Source organism: Syngnathus typhle, linkage group LG19 (assembly GCF_033458585.1).
Source record: "Syngnathus typhle isolate RoL2023-S1 ecotype Sweden linkage group LG19, RoL_Styp_1.0, whole genome shotgun sequence".
NCBI lineage: Eukaryota > Metazoa > Chordata > Actinopteri > Syngnathiformes > Syngnathidae > Syngnathus > Syngnathus typhle.
Window position 1 is genome coordinate 947,339 of NC_083756.1, and position 23,227 is coordinate 970,565.

Consider the following 23,227-nt stretch of genomic DNA (forward strand, 5'->3'; position numbering starts at 1 on the left):
ATTTCCGGCAGTAAGTCGGATTCGTTCTCAGTGAGGGTTGGACTCCGCCAAGGCTGTTCATAGTTTTTATGGACAGAATTTCTAGGCGCAGCCGAGGCGTTGAGGGTGTCCGGTTTGGGGACCTCAGCATTACGTCTCTGCTTTTTGCAGACGACGTGGTGCTGTTGGCTTCTTCAGGCCGTGATCTCCAGCTCTCACTGGAGCGGTTCGCAACCGAGTGTGAAGCGGTCGGGATGAGGGTCAGCACCTCCAAATCCGAGTCCATGGTCCTCGATCGGAAAAGGGTGGTGTTAGAGTGGTGCTCACTCTAACTTATTTTGCAAGAACCACTCGGAGACAAGTTAGTCGTTTTGGGCACCTGCAGGCGGAGAGTCCATTCGTCACTGTGCGTACAGCAATGATCGAATGACGTCTGACTCTCGCTTCCCACAAGACCATCTTTATTAAGAGAAAAAGGGTGGGGGTGACAGTAGACTGAATAAACAAGTTAAAGCTCTTGCTTGACCTCTAGGTAAACAGAGCAGGGGATGTTTTACGACATTGTTTAGGATGGGACAGAGTTAGGTGGTTTATTACCGGTTACATACCAACGTAAGCATAAAACTAATCCACCTAAGTTATTTATTACCGGTTATATACATTCCAAGATAATCATAGATCAAGATAGTTTGGAAAACCCTGACATATCCCTCCTGTTTTATCATATGATTATGTGAACCCGATCAATCAAACATAAGTAAGTAAGTAAATATAAAGAAGAATAGCAAAAAACTATAATAAAAAAGATCAATAAAAAACGGAGACGACAGCGGACGGGTTGGGGAGCGTGCAGGGTGAAACACGACAAAAACAACAAACAATGATAGCAACAACTTCCAGTGAAGATGAGGTTTTTCCTCAATACTCCAGTCCAAACTTATTGTGTGGTCTAAAAACCTGCTGGCCGATGTTAAATCGCAGGAAAAGTCTCACACGGTCCCTCTGCCTTAGGCGACCATAATGCTATCAATAAGAAAATATAAATAAAGCCACGATCCGTTCCGAATGAAGTAGGACCCGTCCAATGGTACAGCCATGTTGGCAGGAGAGCCCTTACACCTTGAAATGGCTCTCCCATCCTGGCACACAGCGGTGATGTCCAAAGCTCCCATCCAGTTCCCTCCTGGAGAGCAGTTGTCGTGAATGCATCCGTGGGTCTTGTTTTCTTGGATGAAACACGTGTAGTCCATTCCAGGTAGCGTCCTGGTTTAGGCCACTTGTGGCATCTGTCGTCCTCCAACAGTCACATTGGGATTAATCCAAAATAGTTTGATCACAGATTCATTCCTGCGAGTCCAGGGCGGTAGGGGTAGCGTCACTGACTGACAGTACGGTGTTGATATCAAACTCCTCCCATGAATGCCATACATTTCGCTTCAGTGACATTCATTGCTCTGGCCTCCAAGTGAACTTGTGTGGAGCAAGGGGAGTTTTTGGAAACACAGATAACATCCCCCCTGTGTGCGCGCTCCCACAGTGACCTTCACATACCGGTACCAAGCGTTGGTTTTGTATGGGTTTCTGGGGTCTCATGACCAGTCCTCAAAGTTCTCATCGTGTGACCATCGTTTCCCACGGTCAACATTATCACTTGGTCTGTTCAGATGTGTCCATAGACTATAGCATGCTCCAACCAGAACGCAGCAGAGGATCCACCTGGCATGTGGAGCCCCGTTGCTACTAAGATGACAAGAACACCGAGACATACCCCCGCCTAGCGGAGTTGGGATCGTTGTTCGCAGACTTTGTCACCGTCCCGAAATGAGGGGTCCAGCACTCCTCGTAGCTTGCAGTGGCTAAGGTGAATCCAGTTGGGTCTTTCAGCGATCTTCACTGCGGAGGGGGGTAGTCAGCAAGACTTGGAATGGTCCCTCCCACCATGGCTGGCCCAGTTCCTTCTTTTGATGACCTTGATGTAGACCCAGTCTCCTGGATTGATGGGGTTGTCGACCTGTGAGGAGGAAAGATCAGGCGGCAGTAAATTTGCATTGGACATATCTTTCGGTTTGAGGGACCTGATCATGCTACCTATGTTCTTCATCTGCTTTTTGCAACTCTTGTAGTCAATTGTAATGCCCTTTTTAACGAGGCAGATAGGAGTGTTTGAAAGAAGAGTTTGAGCACTTCCTAATGATTCCTCCTAACCAAAGACCGTTTATGACAGGGGCTTTCCCATTTATTGCCTCCTGTCTTAAAGGAGATTCCCTTATCCATGCCGTCTTCTTCCTAACACAGGTTGTGCACATAAACGCACACACACCGAGCGCGCACCCAAGGCTCAGACAAACGACAACAGCCTGACACAACTTTACAGAGATTACGCACGAACACAGAACACAGACAAAGGGATTCTATACATCTCTCATGTAGCTCCTTTTGATAGAACCTCCTATTGGTAACTGTATAGCGGACTGTTCCGCATATAATCCCTTACTCAACTCCCTTGCTTCTACTTTTCCATGTCGGTGCAGTCGTAAGTGATCCCTACTGCAGTCATTGTCTTGTTAACTGTCGCCTTGTGCGACTCCTATGCATGATTGTGTGAAAGTCAAAAATTTAACGTATCCAACATTCTGACCACCCAAACTCCACCGTGGTGCAACGAATTTACTATTTTATTGAGTAGGTACATTGAGCAACCTAGCTTCCTCTTGACTGAATCCACTTTAGTCCAAATGTCCTATTCTAAAATGTATCTAACTCAATTTCTACTTCTTATGCCTGATGAGCCAAAACATCAGATCTCGCTCTTGTTTCTCTCCGTTTTAGCCTATTTGTTTTGTCCAATCTGTTCAATCTCTGACCATGATGCTTCTCTCTGTAGCTCTACGCATTATTAAATTTTTATCAAATCTCCTCAGTTCTGTCAAACCCAGTGCACAATGAAGCTCCTTTCCACTTTACCCCAAGCCCCACGAAGTTTCAGCACGGAGTGCGATTTGGCCGTTGGACATTTCAAGTCCATATCTTTTGCCGCACCTCACCCTCTCAAGATGGTGTTCTTTTGTTGTTGCTTCAGAGCCAACACATCCATCACTCTCGAATGAGTCCATTGTTCAAATGTCCATTTTGTCTTCAACATTGTGAGTTCCTCCACTTCTCACTGTCTTTTCTCGTCCCCGAGGATGTCGTCTTTTCTCCGGAGTGTACTTGCCCCTTCCAAGCACAACAACAGTCTTTCTTTGTCCTTGCCAAAGGTCAAAGGTGCCTCAAAGCCAGGCACCGTTTTGTAGACGTCCATGGCTGCAGGCAGAGTCTCGGGATTGAGTTTTCAGGGATCCTGGCACTGAGAGTGACAGACTGGGACATCAAACTTGTAACCAAATGTAGCTGCTGCCATCAATTCGCTAGTAACGTTTGTTTACCAAACTTCAAATTCTCCTAGTAACAGCGATCTCGTCTTTATATTGTAAGTCCTGTAAGTCATCCTATTTTCGAGCTACGTTCTGTCCATAGTTCCTATTTAATGAGACAGTACATTGTCTTCAGTATCATTATTTAAAATTAACTCAACGAGGTCTGCGTTCCACATCTAGCCCTGATCTATGTCTTGACCTCTCAAACGTTATTACCTGTGTCATGCTTGCTCAAAAATGTGACTTAGAATATGGTGTTGTGAATTTCCAATCTCCCTGATCAAATTGGATCCCGCTTCTTAGCTCTTCTTTCTCATGCTCCTGTTAGCCCGCAACTATCCAAATTAATAATGTTGTTTTCTTTTAACTGTCTTTCTGTTGAACCTCTAAATCTCTCTTGTTGCTAACCTATCTGCACCAGGAAGGGTCTTAAAGAAAGGACCAACAGATTACTCCCAATATCTCCTCATTATTTATGAGTTAGCCTCCCTTTCCTCACTCGGGTGCATATCTTGTCAGTTGTTAATGGAAACCAGATGTCTCGTGCCAATGAGATCATGGACCAAGGCCCAAACAATCCCGCACGAACCTGACCCGAAACATGACCCGGTCACACTTAGGCTTACTAGTGAGATATACATTGCATGATACCAGAATAGAATTTTACCACAGTATGACACTAAATGTATTAGAAAATCCATATGTCGTAAAGGTTTGTATTATTACTATCTTCCACTATCTGTCCTATTCACTCCCTCCTTCTGAGGCTTGACAACGCCCATGCCTCACACCTTGACAAACGTTTTGGGAGAACGTGTTCTTCACTACATATGATTCCATCATTTAATTTGACTTTCTTTTCAAAACGCTTCTAAATTTCCCAGTTCACACATCTTCTGCATGTGTTACTGGTTCTCCAGTTTTTTTCTCTAGTTAATCATTAATCCAAAAGCTATGTTTTTCATTTTAGCATTCAACTTACTCAAAACCACTCTTTCAGCAAAGTTGCTCTACTAATTTTCCATAGTAGTCGCCAACAGCTTCAACCATTCAACCTGTATTTTCCTATCATTCAAGGCAATCATTCATCAATGCTCATTTGCATCTCACACACAGTCTCCAAAAAGGAGTCTTACCATCACATTGGTCTCAATTCATCCAAGCTCACCACACAACATCCATATACCATTTTCAACTCAAGGTTCCTGATAGAACAATCCACCAAAAAAAAACTCAACTCATAAAAACTGCTGGCAAATTAATCTGAATTTTTCCTTTGTTTTTAAATTTAAAGAACTCAATTTCTCAGATTTAGCTCGCATATAGCAGTTTGTATAATTTTATAACACCATCAATCAATTATTCCTATTAAATGTAGCATTGCAATGTCTTAAATTCACAATTTTGCTTCTTCCAATTCCTGAAAGCATGTTCTGTCGTTTCTTTTTCAAATTTCTCATGAGGGCTCAACACTTAACATGCACTAGTGTGGATCAATTTCTGCTCGCAAACACATTTTTCTCTTTTCCTCTCATTTTTATCTTTCCAAATCGTTTCTGTTCTGCGGTGCAAATTGGATAGACCACAGTCTAACAAATTTCTTTACACTGAAAGTTTAGCCAATCTTCATCATTTTAACACACATGCACAGCTCTCGCGCGCGTAGGGCAGGTCCCAGCACCAATGATTCGTCACAGGCTGGCCATTTCCTGTGGTCGATCATGAGCTAGTCCCTCCCACGCACACAAGGACAGTACATTCTAATTTTTTTTATTTATCTTCAAGTTGCATTCATTTACCACTTGATTTGCAAATTCTAACTTTAGTGTACACACACAATTTGATCTCTGGTCATTTGTCATTGGGCATACAAACAGCATTGTCATACTTCTTGCATGGACAAGAGCTCTAATAATCCAAAAAATGTTCCAATAATCTGACAATGACATGTTTTGCTGTCATATGGGCATCTATTCTTTCTTTCTCTGTATTAGCATGAGGGGTCAAAGGAGAGGAAGCTTGTCATGCTGTAAATGTGACTTTTCCTCTGCCTCTTCCTCTGCCCCTTGACTGGCACCGTTTTTCTTTTTCTAAAACACTCTCTTGACCAGTGTCCACGTTTCCCACAGTTCCAACAGTTGTCAGAATCTGATGGGGGTTTTGAATTATATGGTGGCCTTCGGCCTTGTTGGTCTCTCTCTCTTCCTCTCCCCTTTGGGAACTTTGGGAGAAGATCGTTGTATCTTCATTTAGATCATTATCATCATCTAGATGAAATACATCAGAACATTTGCCTTTTTGGATCACTTTTTCAGCATGCCTGTCCCACTGCATAGTTGTTGTATACAAGTTTTGCACACGAGCGGAATGCCTCTCTTGCTCTTCTGCTTGAGCTGCGGCTGGAGCCGTGGCCGGGACAGTGCGCCTGCGCACTGTGGCCTCATTGTCTTCCGGCCTGACAAACATAGTCGCAGTACTTTTCAACTTTGTCTTTTGGATTTATTCTCTTCTCTCTTGTGAAGCTTTCAACCACAGTCTAGCACAATTCAACTCTCTCTCTTTTCTTTTTCCACTTCAGCATGTATTACATACAATCAAGAAATCTACTCGCCATGAACTCATCTCCTTCAAGAGCTAGAGATTTATCGTTCCTTTTTCTCATCTTAATTTTAATTTTTCCAGTGTTTTTTTTTTTCCAATCTCTTTTTATTTTCTTTGAGGATCCTCAATGCAGGTTTAAATTGACCTTCTAACAAATTACTAGCCTGTGTTATTGCCGTCGATCAATGCTAGAACTGCTTTTTAGTCAATTTATCCTACCAGTCACACATTCAACCACACAAATTTCTTATCCCTGCCTACGCGAAGTCCTCTTTTAAAAATAAAAGAGCTGCTTCATCCGGAGAGGGGACTCTACAACACCCCTTCCTTCCCTGGGAACTAAAGACAACAGTCCTGTTACCCAGCCCTGCCAACGCGAAGTTGTACCCCTTAGAACAGTGGTTGTCAAATGAGGGTACACGGAGGTACATGAGATTTTACAAAAATATATAAAACAGTTTGAAAACCACTGCTCCAGAAGAGCCACTTCATCCGGAGGGGGACTCTACAACACCCCCTCCTTCCACAAGACTTCTTATCTTCTGTCTTGCCTATTTTTATTCCTGTGCACTTTTACTTTTACGCGTTTCACAACCACACAATCCCACAACTTTAGGGCTTTAACTTACTTGTCCCCTGGTTCGTTGCATTTCCGGGTCCCGTCAACCACCTCTGTCAGACGAAGGCAGACATAAGATGCTGGCCCAGCGAAGAAGTTCTCTTCCCAGGACTTTCTTTTCCAGGTCCTCCTAATGGACGCTGGCTTGTCGACAATGCAGCACGTCTTCCTCCGTCAGTCAGATGGCGGGTATGAGGGTCCCGGGTTTCGGCACCAAAATGTTAGAGTGGTGCTCACTCTAACTTATTTTGCAAGAACCACTCGGAGACAAGTTAGTCGTTTTGGGCACCTGCAGGCGGAGAGTCCATTCGTCACTGTGCGTACAGCAATGATCGAATGACGTCTGACTCTCGCTTCCCACAAGACCATCTTTATTAAGAGAAAAAGGGTGGGGGTGACAGTAGACTGAATAAACAAGTTAAAGCTCTTGCTTGACCTCTAGGTAAACAGAGCAGGGGATGTTTTACGACATTGTTTAGGATGGGACAGAGTTAGGTGGTTTATTACCGGTTACATACCAACGTAAGCATAAAACTAATCCACCTAAGTTATTTATTACCGGTTATATACATTCCAAGATAATCATAGATCAAGATAGTTTGGAAAACCCTGACAGGTGGAATGCCCTCTCCGGATCGGGGATGAGATCCTGCCCCAAGTGGAGGAGTTTAAGTATCTTGGGGTCTTGTTCACGAGTGAGGGGAGGATGGAGCGCGAGATCGACAGGCGGATCGGTGCAGCGTCGGCAGTAATGCGGACTTTGTACCGGTCCGTCGTGGTAAAGAGAGAGCTGAGCCAAAAGGCAAAGCTCTCAATTTACCGGTCGATTTACGCTCCTACCCTCACCTATGGTCACGAGCTATGGGTCTTGCCCGAAAGAACGAGATTCCGGATACAAGCGGACGAAATGAGTTTTCTCCGCAGGATGTCCGGGCTCTCCCTTAGAGATAGGGTGAGAAGTTCGGTCATCCGGGAGAGACTCGGAGTAGAGTCGCTGCTCCTCCACGTTGAGAGGAGCCAGATGAGGTGGCTCGGGCATCTCATCAGGATGCCTCCTGGACGCCTCCCTGGGGAGGTGTTCCGGGCATGTCCCACCGGTAGGAGACCCCGGGGACGACCCAGGATGCGCTGGAGAGACTATGTCTCTCAGCTGGCCTGGGAACGCCTTGGGATCCCCCGGGATGAGCTAGATGAAGTGGCTGGGGAGAGGGAAGTCTGGGAGTCCCTCCTGAAGCTGCTGCCCCCGCGACCTGACCCCGGATAAGCGGAAGAAGATGGATGGATGGATGGATGGATGGATGGATGGTAAGAAAGAAAAGAGAAGAAAATAAGAGAAGAGATAACAGAAAATGGAGAAACGTAGTGACAATCTGGAGAAAAGTGGGTCAAAGATCGGGCAGGTTAACCGGGAGCTGAGGAGAAGTTATGATGCAAACTTTAAGATAATGGTGAAATATGAGGCAGAGTCTTCAAACAATTGCAAAGCGTCTGTGAAATATGGTGTCACAGAGTGTAATGTACGGAGATAGAGAGCTCAAAAGGATCGCCTAAAAAATGCTCACAATCAGAGAAAAGCTTCCCGTGGTCCTCAGAGCGGCTGCTTTCAAGAGTTCGACAGGAGGGTGTGTGCGTACGTGGACAGTGACACTGAGCACAGCGAGCCAGAGGATGTTTGTGAGGAGTAATGTTCTGACAAGACAGATCTCAGTTACTCTCAAGTTTAAACCAGTTTGCATTATTTTATTGCAATGTTTTTCTTTATTCAGATTTGTTTCAAGACTACAGTTAGACTTCACTTTGATGGTTAATGCAATTATTGCAATTTTGTTGTTTTTGTTCACAGTAGATTGGTTTATTTACATTTCAAAAACCAGAAGCCATTCATTTACAAATGTGATTGCACTTTAGTTTACATATTTAAATGTTCAGATATTAATGTGTGATAGAGAGTTTTTGCATGATTTGAATGAGGCAAAATAACATGCTTTTTCTCTGTAATTATAATAATTTGTTTCAGATGTACTGTAATTATTTTCTGTTTAAAAATTAAAATTGGTGTTCAAAAAGTATTTTTTCAAACTTGAGTCTTGAAAAAGAGGGGGTCGACTTATAATCAGGGTCGTCTTATATTCGGGCCAATACGGTATATGTACATTCATATTTATCCATATATACATATATGTATATATATGTAAGTACTATTAATTTATTAATTTATTAATTTATTCATTTATTCATTTATTCATTTATTCATTTATTCATTTATTCATTTATTCATTTATTCATTTATTCATTTATTCATTTATTCATTTATTCATATTTTTTATATATATACATATATATATTTTTAAAAAAACTGTTGAAACCCGTGGCCAAGAAAAAGTAAGAAATAGACAAAACAAAAAAATGTCCGGTTAGGACTCGCTGCGCCCCGGTTGAAAAAAATTGAGCTTTTTCGAATCTTCATTCTCATGCCGTTTTTATCTTTCAGTCTTGCGCGAATATGCTTGCGCTATTCTATGTGCGCGATGTTATCCATTCACCGTTTGCTTCCCGGACCCGGATGTTGTTTTAGCAATCAGCGAACGGCGTGGGTGATGTTTGATTTTATTTCCTGTGGGCGCGCGCCGCTACTGGAAAGATTCCTGGCTACGCCACTGGCCACGGGGTAAACGTTTTACTGACACAAGTAGAAGGTTTACTATGGGAAAAGATTTGGCAGGATGGGATTACAAAACATTCCCGGAGTGATGTCTTGTTTTGAATGGTGCTCATTATTGGCCTGGTTAAACTTGATATTTTGCTTCCAGTCCTTTACATTTAAGAAAGATAAACACAATCGCATGAATATGAGGAATAAATTGCATTGGAGTAAATCAGTAACAAAAATATATATTTCTTCTTGTATAAATATCCTCTTGCAATAATTTCATTAAAAAACGACTACCGTTTTTTTCCATGTATAATGCGCAAAATTTAAATTGTCAATTTAAAAGTCATAAAATCTGGGGTGCGCATTATACATGGGTACAATTTAAAAAAATATAATAATAATAACTTTTGAAGAAAATCACAGTACAACAATTTTTGAAGAAAATCTTGTCACGGATGGAATGTGGAAAGGTGCAGGGCGACCAAGTGCAGCTTGGACCAGGGTTCATTGGAGGAACTCAAAACACAGACTTGGTAAACTAACATAACTCTCTAACAAAACCAACAACAGGACTGACCGACAAAGACGTGGAACAAAAAGACAGGGTGATATTACCAAAGAACAGGAACAGAAACCTGTGTTATTGTCAAATATTGATTGTTTTTTAATCTCCATCGCGGACTGGACGACATACGGAGGCAGTATCACTGCGCATGCGCACTATGGGAATAGTCCTCTTCTCTTCTTGACTGACAATGAATGTGATAGTTTAATGCAATCAGCAAATAACAAAATGCGTATTACAGGTAATATTTTATTTCACAACACTTTGCCTTGTTCCTTTCGTCTCTGCTGTTCACTTCAAACACGCTCCATACGAACGCAATGCTCTCGTATCAGACGCTTGCTCGATCACCTGCTCGTTTGCTGTCACAATGTACCCTACACAAATCCGAAACATTTGTTGCGGCCCCAAGTCACGACAAGGGGCAAGTTTTGGTTTCCAAGGGTGTTTTTATTCCTCTTCAACTTCTCTCCCATACAGAGCCGCCTTTTTCACTAGTCCGCACTTTTCATTGGAACCTAACTGATCGCGGTGGTGCCTTTATGGGCAGTCGGAAAAATCAACGCCAACAAAAAAAATACATCCAGCCGTGTTAAGACCATACCAAAGACTTATTAAAGAATTTAATTTGTTTACGCTAGTCAGGGGCATCCTTCTTTAAAAGCAGCGCGAGTGCAAAAAAAGGTGCACCCAACATTGGCCGCTCTGCTCGGAGAGATTTACAGTCGCAAAAGGGCTTTAACCAGCTCAGTGGCCTAGTGGTAGAGTGTCCGAGACTGGAAGGTTGTGGGTTCAAACCCCGGCTGGGTCATACCAAAGAGTATAAAAATGGGACCCATTGCCTTCCTGATTGGCACTCAGCATTAAGGGTTGGAATTGGGGGATTAGATCACCAAATGATTCCCGAGCGCGGCGCCGCTGCTGCTCACTGCTCCCCTCTCCCCCAGGGGATGGATCAAAATCACACGGGGATGGGTCAAATGCAGAGGGCACATTTCACCACATCCAGATGCGTGTGTGACGATCATTGGGACTTAAAAAAATAATAAAAAAATTGGGGTGCGTATTATACATGGGTACAGGCTTTTTTCCAGCATTGACATGCCATTTTTAGGGTGCATATTATACATGGGGGCGCATTATACATGGAAAAAAACGGTATTTCCTCCCTTGCGTGATCGGTGAATTAAACCTCAGGATGGAACATGGCCTCTTTCTTATTTGCGCCATAATACTTGGTATGTTTGCATTGAACCAGAAGAGCCTTGCTTGTAAATTCTTACAGGCGATGCCACCTACTGCAGCGGATTCCAGACCCATGAAGAAAAAGGGGGCGCATGGCTAAACACGCCAGCTCCCCTCCTTTCCAGAGCATAAACAAGCGAGCTTTACTCATAAAAGCCACATTTGTTGATGGTAACAATGTGCTTCGAGTCGTCCATGTAAAAACCAAGTCGGTTGAGGCCCACTAATTGATTGTTATTGAACAAAATATGAATCTTTGGCCGGTCATGTGTGACACACTTTGGAGGAGCTGGGAAACGTAAAATCCACTGGCGGGAATGCCGAAGACATGCGGCCAAATTGTAATTTCCAGCAATCCGCGGGGACTTGTGCTTCATTGTAACTTTAAATCCATCACTTGCAGACAACATAGAGCCCAATAAGGCTTAAATGGTTCTGATAAGACGTTGCCAAGAAAAATAGGCCCGGTGATGTCATAGCAAAGACAAAGGGAAATGCGAGGATTGCTCTTTCATACGCATTAACTCTAAACCGTGAAAAAAAAAAGTGATCTCCCTAGCCAACTTTATATTATCGACCCATTGAGCTCTGCTTGCAAAACTTTTCGTGCCTGAACCTGCCACAGTACTCATGCCAATCATGTCAAGGACTTTTAGTGTAGCTTTCGCCGTAATTGGTGGTGAAACAAATCGGCTGTGCTCACACCCACAACGGCGCAAAGTGCCCTGAATGTTCAGGTCTGCAAATATACCAGAACTTAGTCTAGCTTGCCCCTGCGCAGATTTATACTACGCCTCATGTCAAATTTGCGAGCAAGGGAGGTGTGGGTATGTGTATGCTTGGTTGGGGACGGAGGATGGGGGAGGGCGGCGTCTCCTCAGAAAAATGTCGCTTAGTTTGGGTTTCTATTTTTGACATGTTACATTCCATTGCTCACCCCCTCCACACATTCACCCATCTATAAGACATTTTGATGCTCCGGCCTTGTAAGCTGGTACTGAGGCGGGCTTGTGGTCAAACACAGGCATTTCTCAGAGTTCAGATGTCAGTTGCGAGTGAGACAGACAAACATTACGAAAAAAAAAGGTGTGAAGCTAAAGTTAGAGCCGAGATGTTTTATGGCATACCTCTATGACAGCAGGTACCAAAAACTATCACCTGAGACTGAGGAGCAGGCTGCCAAAACTTAAACAACCATTATGGAGGTTTCCAAATGCATTTACAGGTTTTTATATACAGGACTGTCTCAGAAAATTAGAATATTGTGGTAAAGTTCTTTATTTTCTGTAATGCAATTAAAAAAACAAAAATGTCATACATTTTGGATTCATTACAAATCAACTGAAATATTGCAAGCCTTTTATTATTTTAATATTGCTGATTATGGTTTACAGTTTAAGAAAACTCAAAGATCCTATCTCAAAGAATTAGAATATTTCCTCAGACCAGGTAAAAAAAAAAGATTTAAAACAGCAAAACAAAATCAAACGTTTGAAAATGTCCATTAATGCACTCAGCCCTTTGTTGGGAATCCTTTTGCACGGATTACTGCATCAATGCGGCGTGGCATGGAGGCAATCAGCCTGTGGGATTGCTGAGTTGTTATGGATGCCCAGGATGCTTCAATAGCAGCTTGCATAGTTGGGTCTGGTGTCTTTCAGCTTCTTCTTCACAATACCCCACAAATTCTCTATGGGGTTCGGTCAGGGGAATTTGCAGGCCAATCGAGGACAGTAATGCCATGGTCAGTACACCATTTACTGGTGGTTTTGGCACTGTGGGCGGGTGCCTGATTATTTTGGAAAATGAAATCATAGAGCTTTTCAGCAGACGGAAGCATGTAGTGCTCTAAAATCTCTTGGTACACAGATGCATTTACTCTGGACTTGATGAAGCACCGTGGACCAACACCAGCAGCTAACATGGCTCCCTAAACCATCGCTGACTGTGGAAACTTCACACTGGATTTCAAGCAACTTGGATTTTCGTCTGAAAACAGGACTTTGGACCACTCTGGGGCTATCCAGTGCTTCTTTTCCATAGCCCAAGTCAGACACTTCTTCCGTTGTCTTGATTTCAGAATTGGCATGACCATGGGAATACGGCTATTGCAGCCCATTTCCCGGACACGTCTGTGAACAGTGGCTTTTGGACTCCAGCTTCAGTCCACTGTTTTCGAAGCTCCCCCAAATTCTAGAAGCGACTCTTCTTCACAAGGCGGCGGTCATCTCTCTTCGTTTTGCAGCGTTTCCTGCCACATTTCCCCCTTCCAACAGACTTTTTGTGGATGTGCTTTGAAACTGCACTCTGTGAACAGCTTGCTCTTTGAGAAATTTCTTTTTGTGTCTTACCCTCCTGATGGAGGGTGTCAATAATGGTCCTCTGGACAGCAGTCAGATCAACAGTCTTCCCCATACTTGTCATTTAGTTTACTGAACCAAGCTAAATGTTTTTGAAGGCTCAGGAAACCCTTGCAGGTGTTTCGAGTTAATTAGACCATTCAAGTGATTAGTTGAATACCCTACTAGTATACTTTTTCATGATATTCTAATATTTTGAGATAGGATATTTGAGTTTTCTTAAGATGTAAACCATAATCAGCAGTATTAAAATAATAAAAGGCTTGCAATATTTCAGTTGATTTGTTATGAATCCAGATTGTATGACATTTTTGTTTTTTTAATTGTGTTACAGAAAATAAAGAACTTTCTCACAATATTCTAATTTTCTGAGACAGTCCTGTATGTCTGTATTGCAAAAACACTAAAAAAAAATAATTAAAATAATAATATATAATAATAATAATAATAAAATAATTTAGATAATCTGGACAAGCAATCGCTCCACAGTTGTGACTACTGAAGACTTTTTCCAATTATGCCTTAACGTGTGGACATTATCACAAAGTGAAAGAAAAACTCCAGTCATTGTTGCCTAAGTGGACGTAAGAAGATTTGATCCTTGCTTAGTTGGCACTTAGAAAGAGCTTTCGCGAGGTGCAGGAATCACGGAGGAATGCTCCTATTCACAGAAAATGCGTTCAGAGTGCAGCGGTGACATCTGGAGAAGTGTACCATTCACTGTTAGCAAATTATTATGTGGGATTATTTTATGTCCGCTGAGAGCCTATTAGGGCCATATCAAGGAGCTACCTGCCAGAAAACCACGTACAATAACACAACTGATACTATTGTTACTCCCTTTCAACACATTTGGAGCAGTAGCCTTTAGCCTGCCTAATAAAATAAATGTTAAAAAAATGTTTACAAACCCAAATAAACTATTAATGCCGATGAAGACTTATCATATATTCCCTACAAGGGATGTGTAGAAATATTGAAAAAAAATTGCGACACCTGGGAGCTTCGAGCATTTTTTTTTTTAGGGGGAGGCAGTGCCCTTGTGGCCCCCCCAACTAGCGGCGCCAGAGGGGGGTTATACACGGTGATGATTCTGTACTGTTCAGCGTATCATCGATATTGTATAATCACTGCCGTGTATGCAGTCAAAACAGAGCAGAAATTTAATTTTGAATCCAAGCGAAATCCAACGAGGGCACACTTTGATCCGATTTATTGAATTAATCGACTCTGCTTATTTTTCTTTGGACAAGGGTGGAGCAAAAGCTCTCACCTAAACTTATTGGATGAAGTTGAAACTTTGTAGTCAACAAAGTCTCGAGAGAGCCAATAAAGCATTTTCTATAAGTATTGTGATGTTCTACTGACTCATTATTCAGCAGCTTTAGATGGAAGGCGGCTTCAAGTTAAGTGACCTGTCGCCAATGTAAACTACTCATGTTTTTCCCCCATAGCCAAGAAAAATCAACTCATGAAGACATCCAACCCAACCACGTCTCCAAAATGAACCATATTCCATTAAAAGAAGAAAAAAAGCACACTAAAATACTATTGAGTCACATTTGTTGTATTTTGTATCCACATGCAGAGCCCTTGTGGCTTTACCATGTGCTGCTGTTGATGCCAGCAAAGTAGCAATAACTGTGGGTGGAGGGCAGGTTTTTTTGCCAAATATGCGCGCTTTGATTGCCGCTGGAATAGACAACTGACGAGATTTACAGTAGTTACTTGAATTCAACGGTCAAACGAGTCACATTTTCCCTTCCGTGGGTATTAGTGGGATTTACATCACTTTAGCGTTTTGACTTGCACATTGCCATAAAAACTGGACGTTGAGAGGCCTTCATAACGGGGAGAGCAGATGCATGGGGAAAAAAAAGTTTCTCAAAACAAAGCGGTATATGCCCTAATTATTCTGCTGACAAAGAGCCAAAATCATCGGGTTCACTTGATGCGTGGGCCAGCAATTGGATAGGGAGGAACATCATCTGGGGCTTTGAAGAGGTGTGTGTGCGTGCGTGTGTGCGCGTGTAGGTGTGTGTGTGTGTGTGTGTGTATGCGTGTGTGTGTGGGGTGGGGGGGGGGGATGAGAGAAAGTGTACCTTGAATTTCCATTCATTTCTTTTGTCCCCAGCCTGTGTCTAAAATACACATTACATTAATCTAGTAACACGAGTTATACCGTTTTTTTCCGTGTATAGTGCGCCCCCATGTATAGTACGCACCCCTAACAATGGCATGCTGATGCTGGAAAAAAGCTTGTACCCATGTATAATACGCACCCAATTTTTATGAATTTTTTTAATTTTTTTTTTTTTTTTTTTTTTAAGTCCCAAAGATCGTCACACACGCAGGGAGGCAATGGGTCCCATTTTTAAAGTCTTTGGTATGGTCTTAACTAGGCTGGATGTCATTTTTTTTGTTGGCGTTGATTTCTCCGACTGCCCCTAAACGCACCACCGCGCTCCGTGCGCAGGGGAATGAGGCGGCTCTGTATGGGAGATACGTTGAAGAGGAATAAAAACAACCTTGGAAACCAAAACTTGCCCCTCGTCGTGACTCGGAGCCGCAACAAATGTTTCGGATTTGTGTAGGGTACATTGTGACAGACGGCAAACTAGCAGGTGATCGAGCGAGCGTCTGATACAAGAGCATTGCGGTCGTATGGAGCGTGTTTGAAATGAACAGCAGAGACGAAAGGAACAAGGCAAAGTGTTGTGAAATAAAATATTACCTGTAATACGCATTTTGTTATTTGCTGATTGAAACTGCTAATTAAACTGTGAATTGAAACTAATAGGTGGAGAACTGAACTCTCGCTCTTTATATAGCTGACGTGTCTTGCGCAACCGTTCTGCGCATCTGTAATGGCGGCCTCCGTATGACGTCCGGTCCGCGATGGAGATTAAAAAACAAACAATATTTGACAATAACACACCATCGAGGATTGCACCATCGCATCAAACGATGTGTCGTCAATTATGAATTTTACTAAGTGTGTTGGGCAGGATGGCTGAATGCGATGCGCGATTGACAACAAACAAGAAGAAAGGTGAGTTTTATTTCGGGGGAGATTTGTCATGTCTCGTCCCCAGTTTTGCTATGTGTCTAGGTTGCCATAGTTTCTGTTCGTGTCACCCCGCTCTTCCTGTGTCACCTCAATTGATGTAACGTGTTTTGTATTTAAGTCCTGTCTGCCCCTCGCTCACCGTTGGATCATTGCATGTGTTACTGTCATTCTGTTCCTGTCTTTGGTAATGTCACCCTGTCTTTTTGTTCCACGACTTTGTCGGTCAGTCCTGTTGTTGGTTTTGTTGTACCATGACTTTATTTAAAAAAAAAAAAAATAAATAAATAAATTAAAAAAAAAAAAAAAAAATTTTTTTTTTTCTTTGTACCCATGTATAATACGCACCCCAGATTTTAGGACAATAAATTAGTAAAATATTGCGCACTATACACGGAAAAAAACGGTAATAGAGATCAGATTACGGTCAGTGGATGAAAATATTGATAACGTGTGAGTATTACTCCAAATACTTTACAGATGCAATAATGCAGTGTAACCAAAATACAGACGGAGATTCCTCTATAAAAAGGATGTTAAGTATTGATGACGCATAAATTTAACAGTACTGCATGCGTCGTACTGTGAGGTGTCTCTAATATTTTGTACCCACAAAGACGCTAGTGACCTTTGAACCCAGTTATATCTTGGCTCGGCTGTCATTCCGAAACAACTTGTACAGACGCAATGTCTGACCGCTGTCGTATTATGTCACTAGTTGTAAAGAATTAACAATAAGATTAATTTAAAATTCCACCAGAGCAAGGTTATTATCATTTTTGGATTGGTTGTGAATTACGGTCAGTGGAGTGCACAAAGTTATAATCTCAGAGATACAAATCTGCTATGAGCATTGAAGACAGAAGCTCAAATGTAATAAATGCTCTGACCTAAGGAAGTCCAACAGTGTGGCAGGCGGGTGTCACGTCTCGTCCCTAGCCGTTCCACTATGTGTCTGTTGTCACGGTTTCTGTCTGTGTGCTCGCCCCTCCCCTCCTGTGTGCCCATGATTAGTTTGATTATTCTCACCTGCCTCTTGTTACCTGTTGTGTATATATGTCCTGTCTGCCCCTCACGACCCGTCGGATCATTGCATGTCTTGTTGTTGTCTTGATGGCGTTTGGTTCCTGTTGTTTTAATGTCTTCACGTCCTTTGTTTCGCGTCACTGTCGGTTAGTCTTTGTTATTTCATTAAGTCATGTCAGTTTGCCAAGTCTACTAGTTTGTTTTGCTGAATAAACCCTGGTCCAAACTGCATTTGCTCGCCCTGCTCCATCCGATCCATGACAGTGGGAGCTGAGACACAACTGTATGGAGTAATATTTCTGCACCTGAAAAGTTCATCACTCTTATCCGAACAGAATTATGGAGGGAAAGAGAGCAGAGGAGGAGAAAAAAAGGAGCTGGAGGGGTGGGGGTCGAGGAGGAAATTTCTTCCTGCGTCACGTTGCTTTAATGCGTTTAGCAGCTGCCAATGAAAATGATGACCGACACAAGTGTTATTCCTTGTTCTCGGCATCTTGCCCTGGAAAACCCACCCAACTTCAGCTGCACTACGAACAAGTGTCAGCTACTAAACACTAGTCAAAAAGTACAATGCAAGTTGCTCCATCCATTTTGGGAAAATGACATCTGCACAATCCATATGGGATCCAACATTAAAAAGTAATACACCGAGCTTTTTATTGACACCTATGGGAATAAAGTAGAAATGAGGAAAATTAACAGCATTAGTTTTGTACCTATACATACATATTCTATTTCTATGCATTTATTAAAAGATTGATTCTAAAGGAGAAAAAAAGCTGAACTTTGCATTGAAGAGCTACCTCTGACCTTCTGGTGCAATGCAAATAAATAAATAAATAAATAAATAAATAAATAAATAAATAAATACATAATTCTTACGTATTAAGATCTGATGATTAAAGTCTACGGATGATGCTGCATTTCAGGTGACCGTGAGGAGGAGGGGGGGGGGGGGGTCCTCTTCCTCCTCGTGCACTTCCTGCATCGTCCACTGGCTAGACTATATATAAACCCGTCGAGATCATCTCCTCCCGAAGACTTCTTATAGTTTGCAAAACTTCACAAACTACGCGCAAACACAACTTTAGCTCTTCCTTTCCGCTCATTTGGTAGGGCTGCACGAGAAAGGTAAGCCAATCATTTATTGCGCTATTACAATGTAATGAACAGCTATATAAACATTGCGCTGAGCTAATTTTTTTTACACTCTCATTGCAGATCCAATTGCGACGCGAAGGATATCTATAGCAAGAGCAAACATGCAGCTTGCACACTTTCTTGCGTTCATCTTGCTGTTCGTGCATTATGGAGCAAATGCACTGACAGCCACCGTCACCGCTGCGCCCTCCTCCGCTTTGCGCGCGGCCAATTTCAGCAACATACACGCCGGGACGGACGGCGGCTCTTCTAAAAGCAGGAGGAAGCGTTACATTAGTCAGACCGATATGGTGGCTATTCTTGATTACCATAACAAAGTGAGGGGCAATGTGTTCCCCCCGGCGTCGAACATGGAATACATGGTGAGTCGGAGATGATGGAGTTGACTTGCAGGGGGGAAAGATAAATGCCATTTTTTAGTATGAGTGACTTGTCACGAACGGACATTTAAAGCAAAAAGTAAAATGGGTTGTTGTAATGTAAAATAGCAATTAATATTTGATGCTATGATGACAGTAAATAAGTTTAGATTCAAATTATTTATTCCATGCCATTTTATTTGACCCTAAATTAAAAAAAATCTAAGAATCTTTTTTCTATATTTTATAGTTATCAGTATCTTACTAACAACATTTTTTAACAATTGAAAATGGATCTTTTTTTTCTTCAAACATGGTTTCTTACTCTAAAAAGTGCTGCTACTCTCTTGTTGTCATATTCATCTTAAAGTCATCATTGGATGAGAGGCTCAATATTGGCAATTTCCCTTCAGCACTGGGAAAGAGAAAAAGGTCTCTCGCAGTTGCACAACGGCTGCCAGTCGGATCACTTCTCTTATGCAACCGTTTTGATGGATGCCTTATCTCACATCCGAGTGCTGAACGGCGCGGATCTTGTGTTTTTATTTGACCTGACTTGTGTGTAATGCTTTCCATGCGTGTGTGTCCAGGTGTGGGATGATACTTTGGCCAAGTCAGCTGAGAGCTGGGCCCACGCCTGCATGTGGGAGCACGGCCCGTCTCATCTCCTTAGGTTTCTGGGTCAGAACCTCTCCGTCAGGACGGGACGGTAGGTGAACTCTGAACCCTTTCATCCTCCCCGAGCGACATCTGCTGCAGCGCTCTCAGCAGGGACGATGCTGCCATGCGGTCACGGTCGTTGCTTTGCACGCCCCCCCCTTTCCTTTTTCTTGCCCTTGAACGGTGACCCGGAGGCTGCCGAGGGAATGCTCGTGTGACCCCCTCAAATAAACACAAGCCATGTTTTCAAGCTTGACCCATGTGGCCAGTCTCTCTTGACTTTCCTCGTGCAAGGTCACTCACCAAGGCCAATGTTTGATACCCAAGCGTGAGGTTGTGACGGTCTTCTACTCACAGGTATCGCTCCATTCTTCAGCTGGTGAAGCCGTGGTACGACGAGGTCAAAGATTATTCCTTTCCTTACCCCCGCGACTGCACCCCCCGCTGCCCCCTCAGATGCTACGGCCCCATGTGCACCCATTATACCCAGGTAGGAGAAGAAAAAGAAGAACATAAAGAACCTTAAATGACCATTACTCTGTCTGTTTTGTAGATGGTTTGGGCCACATCCAACAAAGTGGGCTGTGCCGTTCACACGTGCCACAATATGAACGTTTGGGGTTCCGTGTGGAAACGGGCGACGTATTTAGTCTGCAACTACTCACCAAAGTAAGTCATGTTGCTACATACCGATGAACTTGTTAACCTGACGGGATTGGAGTCGGGCCGCTCAGTGCCGACCTGTGAAATGCCACTCGTGTCGCTGTGTGGGGGGACTCGGAGTCTGTGAACAGCTACAAGTAAGAGTTCGTGAGAAGAAGAAAAAAAATTAAAAGGGGGGTGGGGGAATTCCAAGAATTAAAGCCAATTTGGATTTATAGGTAAGGTTTTAATCTAATCTAATCGCATTGGTTTGAGATATATGTAAGGCATGCTGCCCAATGATGATCTATCTGTTTGACATGCGAGAGTCGACATGACCTATCTTTTATCACGGATTAACTCTATTCATCACTTAAGTCTGCCTTAGCCTCAGCTGCAATTTGCCTGTTTTACATTGGACGCGCTACAACGGTATCCAACTGCGATAATGTGGATTTAGAGCCGGGAGATTACGCATTTTGAAAACAAAGGACAGTTTTATTTTTTTAATTTATTGTGTTCACAACAGTACTTAAGATCTCAATTTGCCCTAAAATGGTAAGAATAAATAGAGCAAAAAACACTTTGATAGATACTGTAAATAATCTAGCTAACCAATCCAAACGAACTGAACCTAACAAAAAACAAAAAGTTCCCAATTTCTGCATCTGTATCTATGTTGAGGCCCACTTTTTTTTCAGGCTCTTTTCACAATGTTGTGTCTTGTAGGGGCAACTGGATTGGAGAGGCTCCCTACAAAGTCGGGGTCCCCTGCTCCGCCTGCCCCCCCAGCTACGGCGGTTCGTGCAGCAACAACATGTGTTTCCCTGCTCTGAAGACAAACTACCTGCACTGGTTCAAATAAACAAGGCCAGCCACACTACCACAGAGACACCATTCTCATCGAAAGGTGGAAAGATTTGCACATGGACCAGTCTATTTTGTATATATGGCGTATTTAAAGACACAGACGCAATTGAAGGCAGCAGACAATTTTAACGATGTGTACATGAACTGTAAATTAATTTCGCTTTACAAGACTTTTTTTTTTTGGTACCTGCCTGGATTTATTTTTTGTCATTTATATGGAGATGGGTCCTTAAAACACACATTCACATGCGGTGCTATGTACTTTTGAACAATGTAGCATTCAAGGCCCCTACATGACGATAACTGCTCATGTGCGCTCGCTATGTTGCTGCTATAAGGGCATCACACCTTCGTGTTGTGTGCTCTTGTTTTTGTCGGAATGTTGGGATGTAACTTCAAAGGCCAGCGTGGCAACACCACCCGTGTCCTCGTCGGGCGTCTATTTTGGGCCGGTGAGGAATTGGTAAAAGTGCACTTACAAGTTCAAATGTATCTCCCAGTTAAGGAATTTCCAGATTACTTTTCACTCTAATGTTTAGAAACGATGTTTCTAAAGCACAACATATCAGACCCTTTATCGGTTTGATAATGTGTTGTATTGTATATTGGAATATTTAATATCCATTTTGTTTCGATATTGGAAAGATCCACTGTTGTCTTTGTGAAGCAGTTTTGGAGCAAAACACTAAAGTGCACCTTCATTGTTTGTAAATGTCCAAAATATCCAATTTTTTTTTTTTAGTTTGTGTACATAATCATGTTATCTTGATTATCTTTAAAATACAATTAATGTGTAAGTTATTCATTTTTATATTTACTTTTAAATGGTATTCATTTTTTTGTATTGTTTTATGAAAGGATTGTACTTATAGCGAGAGAAGTAACAGTATGCAGTTCGTTAGCTATGAAGCACTAGTACAATATTTCTTTTCAAATGTAAAGAACACATTTAACTGATCAAGTCAAAAACAAGGGGGTATTGCTGTAACTATAACAAAACAGGAAACATTCCGCACTGACTCCAGGCTCTTTATGTAATGAACTGCTCTCTTGCTTTGAAATTGTTAATAAAATGGTTTAAAAATTGGTTTAAATGTGTGTTAATAACAGTAAAAAGGGATTTAAAATGAAAGGCTAGAGGCTTGGTACGCAACAATTCACACTGGACAACTCAATGCTAACATGTTGGAAAAAATGTGCTTAAAAAAAACAAAATTTTAAGTTTCAAGATTACAGTTGAATTATCTATCTACATGTGCTGCTCCACTGTTTGTGTTCAAATGTGTCCCCGTTATATTGATGCCATTCATTAGCACTCTATAGCATTTACCATCATTAGCATTAAGCTAGCTGATTTACCGGCTACGACGTGGTTATTTTAAAAAACACACAACTCCTTAGCTTTGGTTGTTTAGTTTAACAATAAACTTCAACGGGGAGTAGGAATAAACAACTTTTTAAAAAATTGCTCATTCACAACTTGAGTCTGGAGCGGATAAATTCATTTTCCACTCTTTCCTACAGGGGATTTTAAATTGCGCCCTGAACGAATAGTCCAACATTCTGCATGTGAGGTGTGTGTGTGTGGGGGGGGTCAAAGGGGAAACCCGATCAGGTTTCAACTAAGCCTCTTGTCTGAGTTTGTCCAGTGTAAGCTTTGTGCTCGAAGCAGAGTAAGGAAAGGGAGCAGACTGAAGCCGCAAAAAACCTCATAGGCACACAAAGCAAGAAAAAAAAAAATCTTGAATGCGTCATCATTTTAAGTAGACTTGAAGACAATGACAAGGAAAATAATAACTGCCTTGTTTCAATGTGTAAAGATGATTTAATATTTTTTGCAGATGTTTCTGCTTCCCCCCCTTCTTCATCTGCCCCGTTTGGGACCGCAAGGTATGTCTGGGTCCGTCTAAAACTTGGCCCTGATGTCTGCAGACTATCAAACAAACAAACAAACTGGGCCAAATGTTTTATTCATTAGATAAACACTAGGGGTGTAACGATTCA

At 42.2% G+C, this 23,227-nt stretch overlaps 1 protein-coding gene and 1 long non-coding RNA gene across 2 annotated transcripts; one reads left to right on the top strand and one right to left on the bottom strand.

Annotated features, from left to right (window-relative positions):
• Positions 1–345: 345 nt before the first annotated feature.
• Positions 346–7,299, bottom strand: LOC133143820 (uncharacterized). Its single transcript, XR_009710485.1, has 2 exons — positions 6,626–7,299; positions 346–1,990 (listed from the first exon to the last, which is right to left on the bottom strand). It is a non-coding gene; the product is annotated as an uncharacterized LOC133143820 (long non-coding RNA).
• An 11,227-nt stretch (positions 7,300–18,526) lies between these two features.
• Positions 18,527–22,310, top strand: pi15a (peptidase inhibitor 15a). The gene is made up of 6 exons (XM_061265815.1): positions 18,527–18,662; positions 18,753–19,054; positions 19,642–19,760; positions 20,069–20,201; positions 20,265–20,380; positions 21,083–22,310. The coding sequence occupies exons 2-6, from the start codon at positions 18,794–18,796 to the stop codon at positions 21,216–21,218; spliced, it is 765 nt and encodes a 254-aa protein (XP_061121799.1). The 5' UTR covers positions 18,527–18,662; positions 18,753–18,793; the 3' UTR covers positions 21,219–22,310.
• The last annotated feature ends 917 nt before the right edge of the window (positions 22,311–23,227 follow it).

Bases quoted from the DNA above. Each gene is read 5' to 3' on its own strand.
- pi15a (XM_061265815.1), top strand. From the start codon at position 18,794: ATGCAGCTTGCACACTTTCTTGCGTTCATCTTGCTGTTCGTGCATTAT. The intron at 19,761-20,068 runs GTAGGTGAACTC...TTCTACTCACAG, and splicing joins CTCTCCGTCAGGACGGGACG to GTATCGCTCCATTCTTCAGC. The intron at 20,202-20,264 runs GTAGGAGAAGAA...TCTGTTTTGTAG, and splicing joins TGTGCACCCATTATACCCAG to ATGGTTTGGGCCACATCCAA.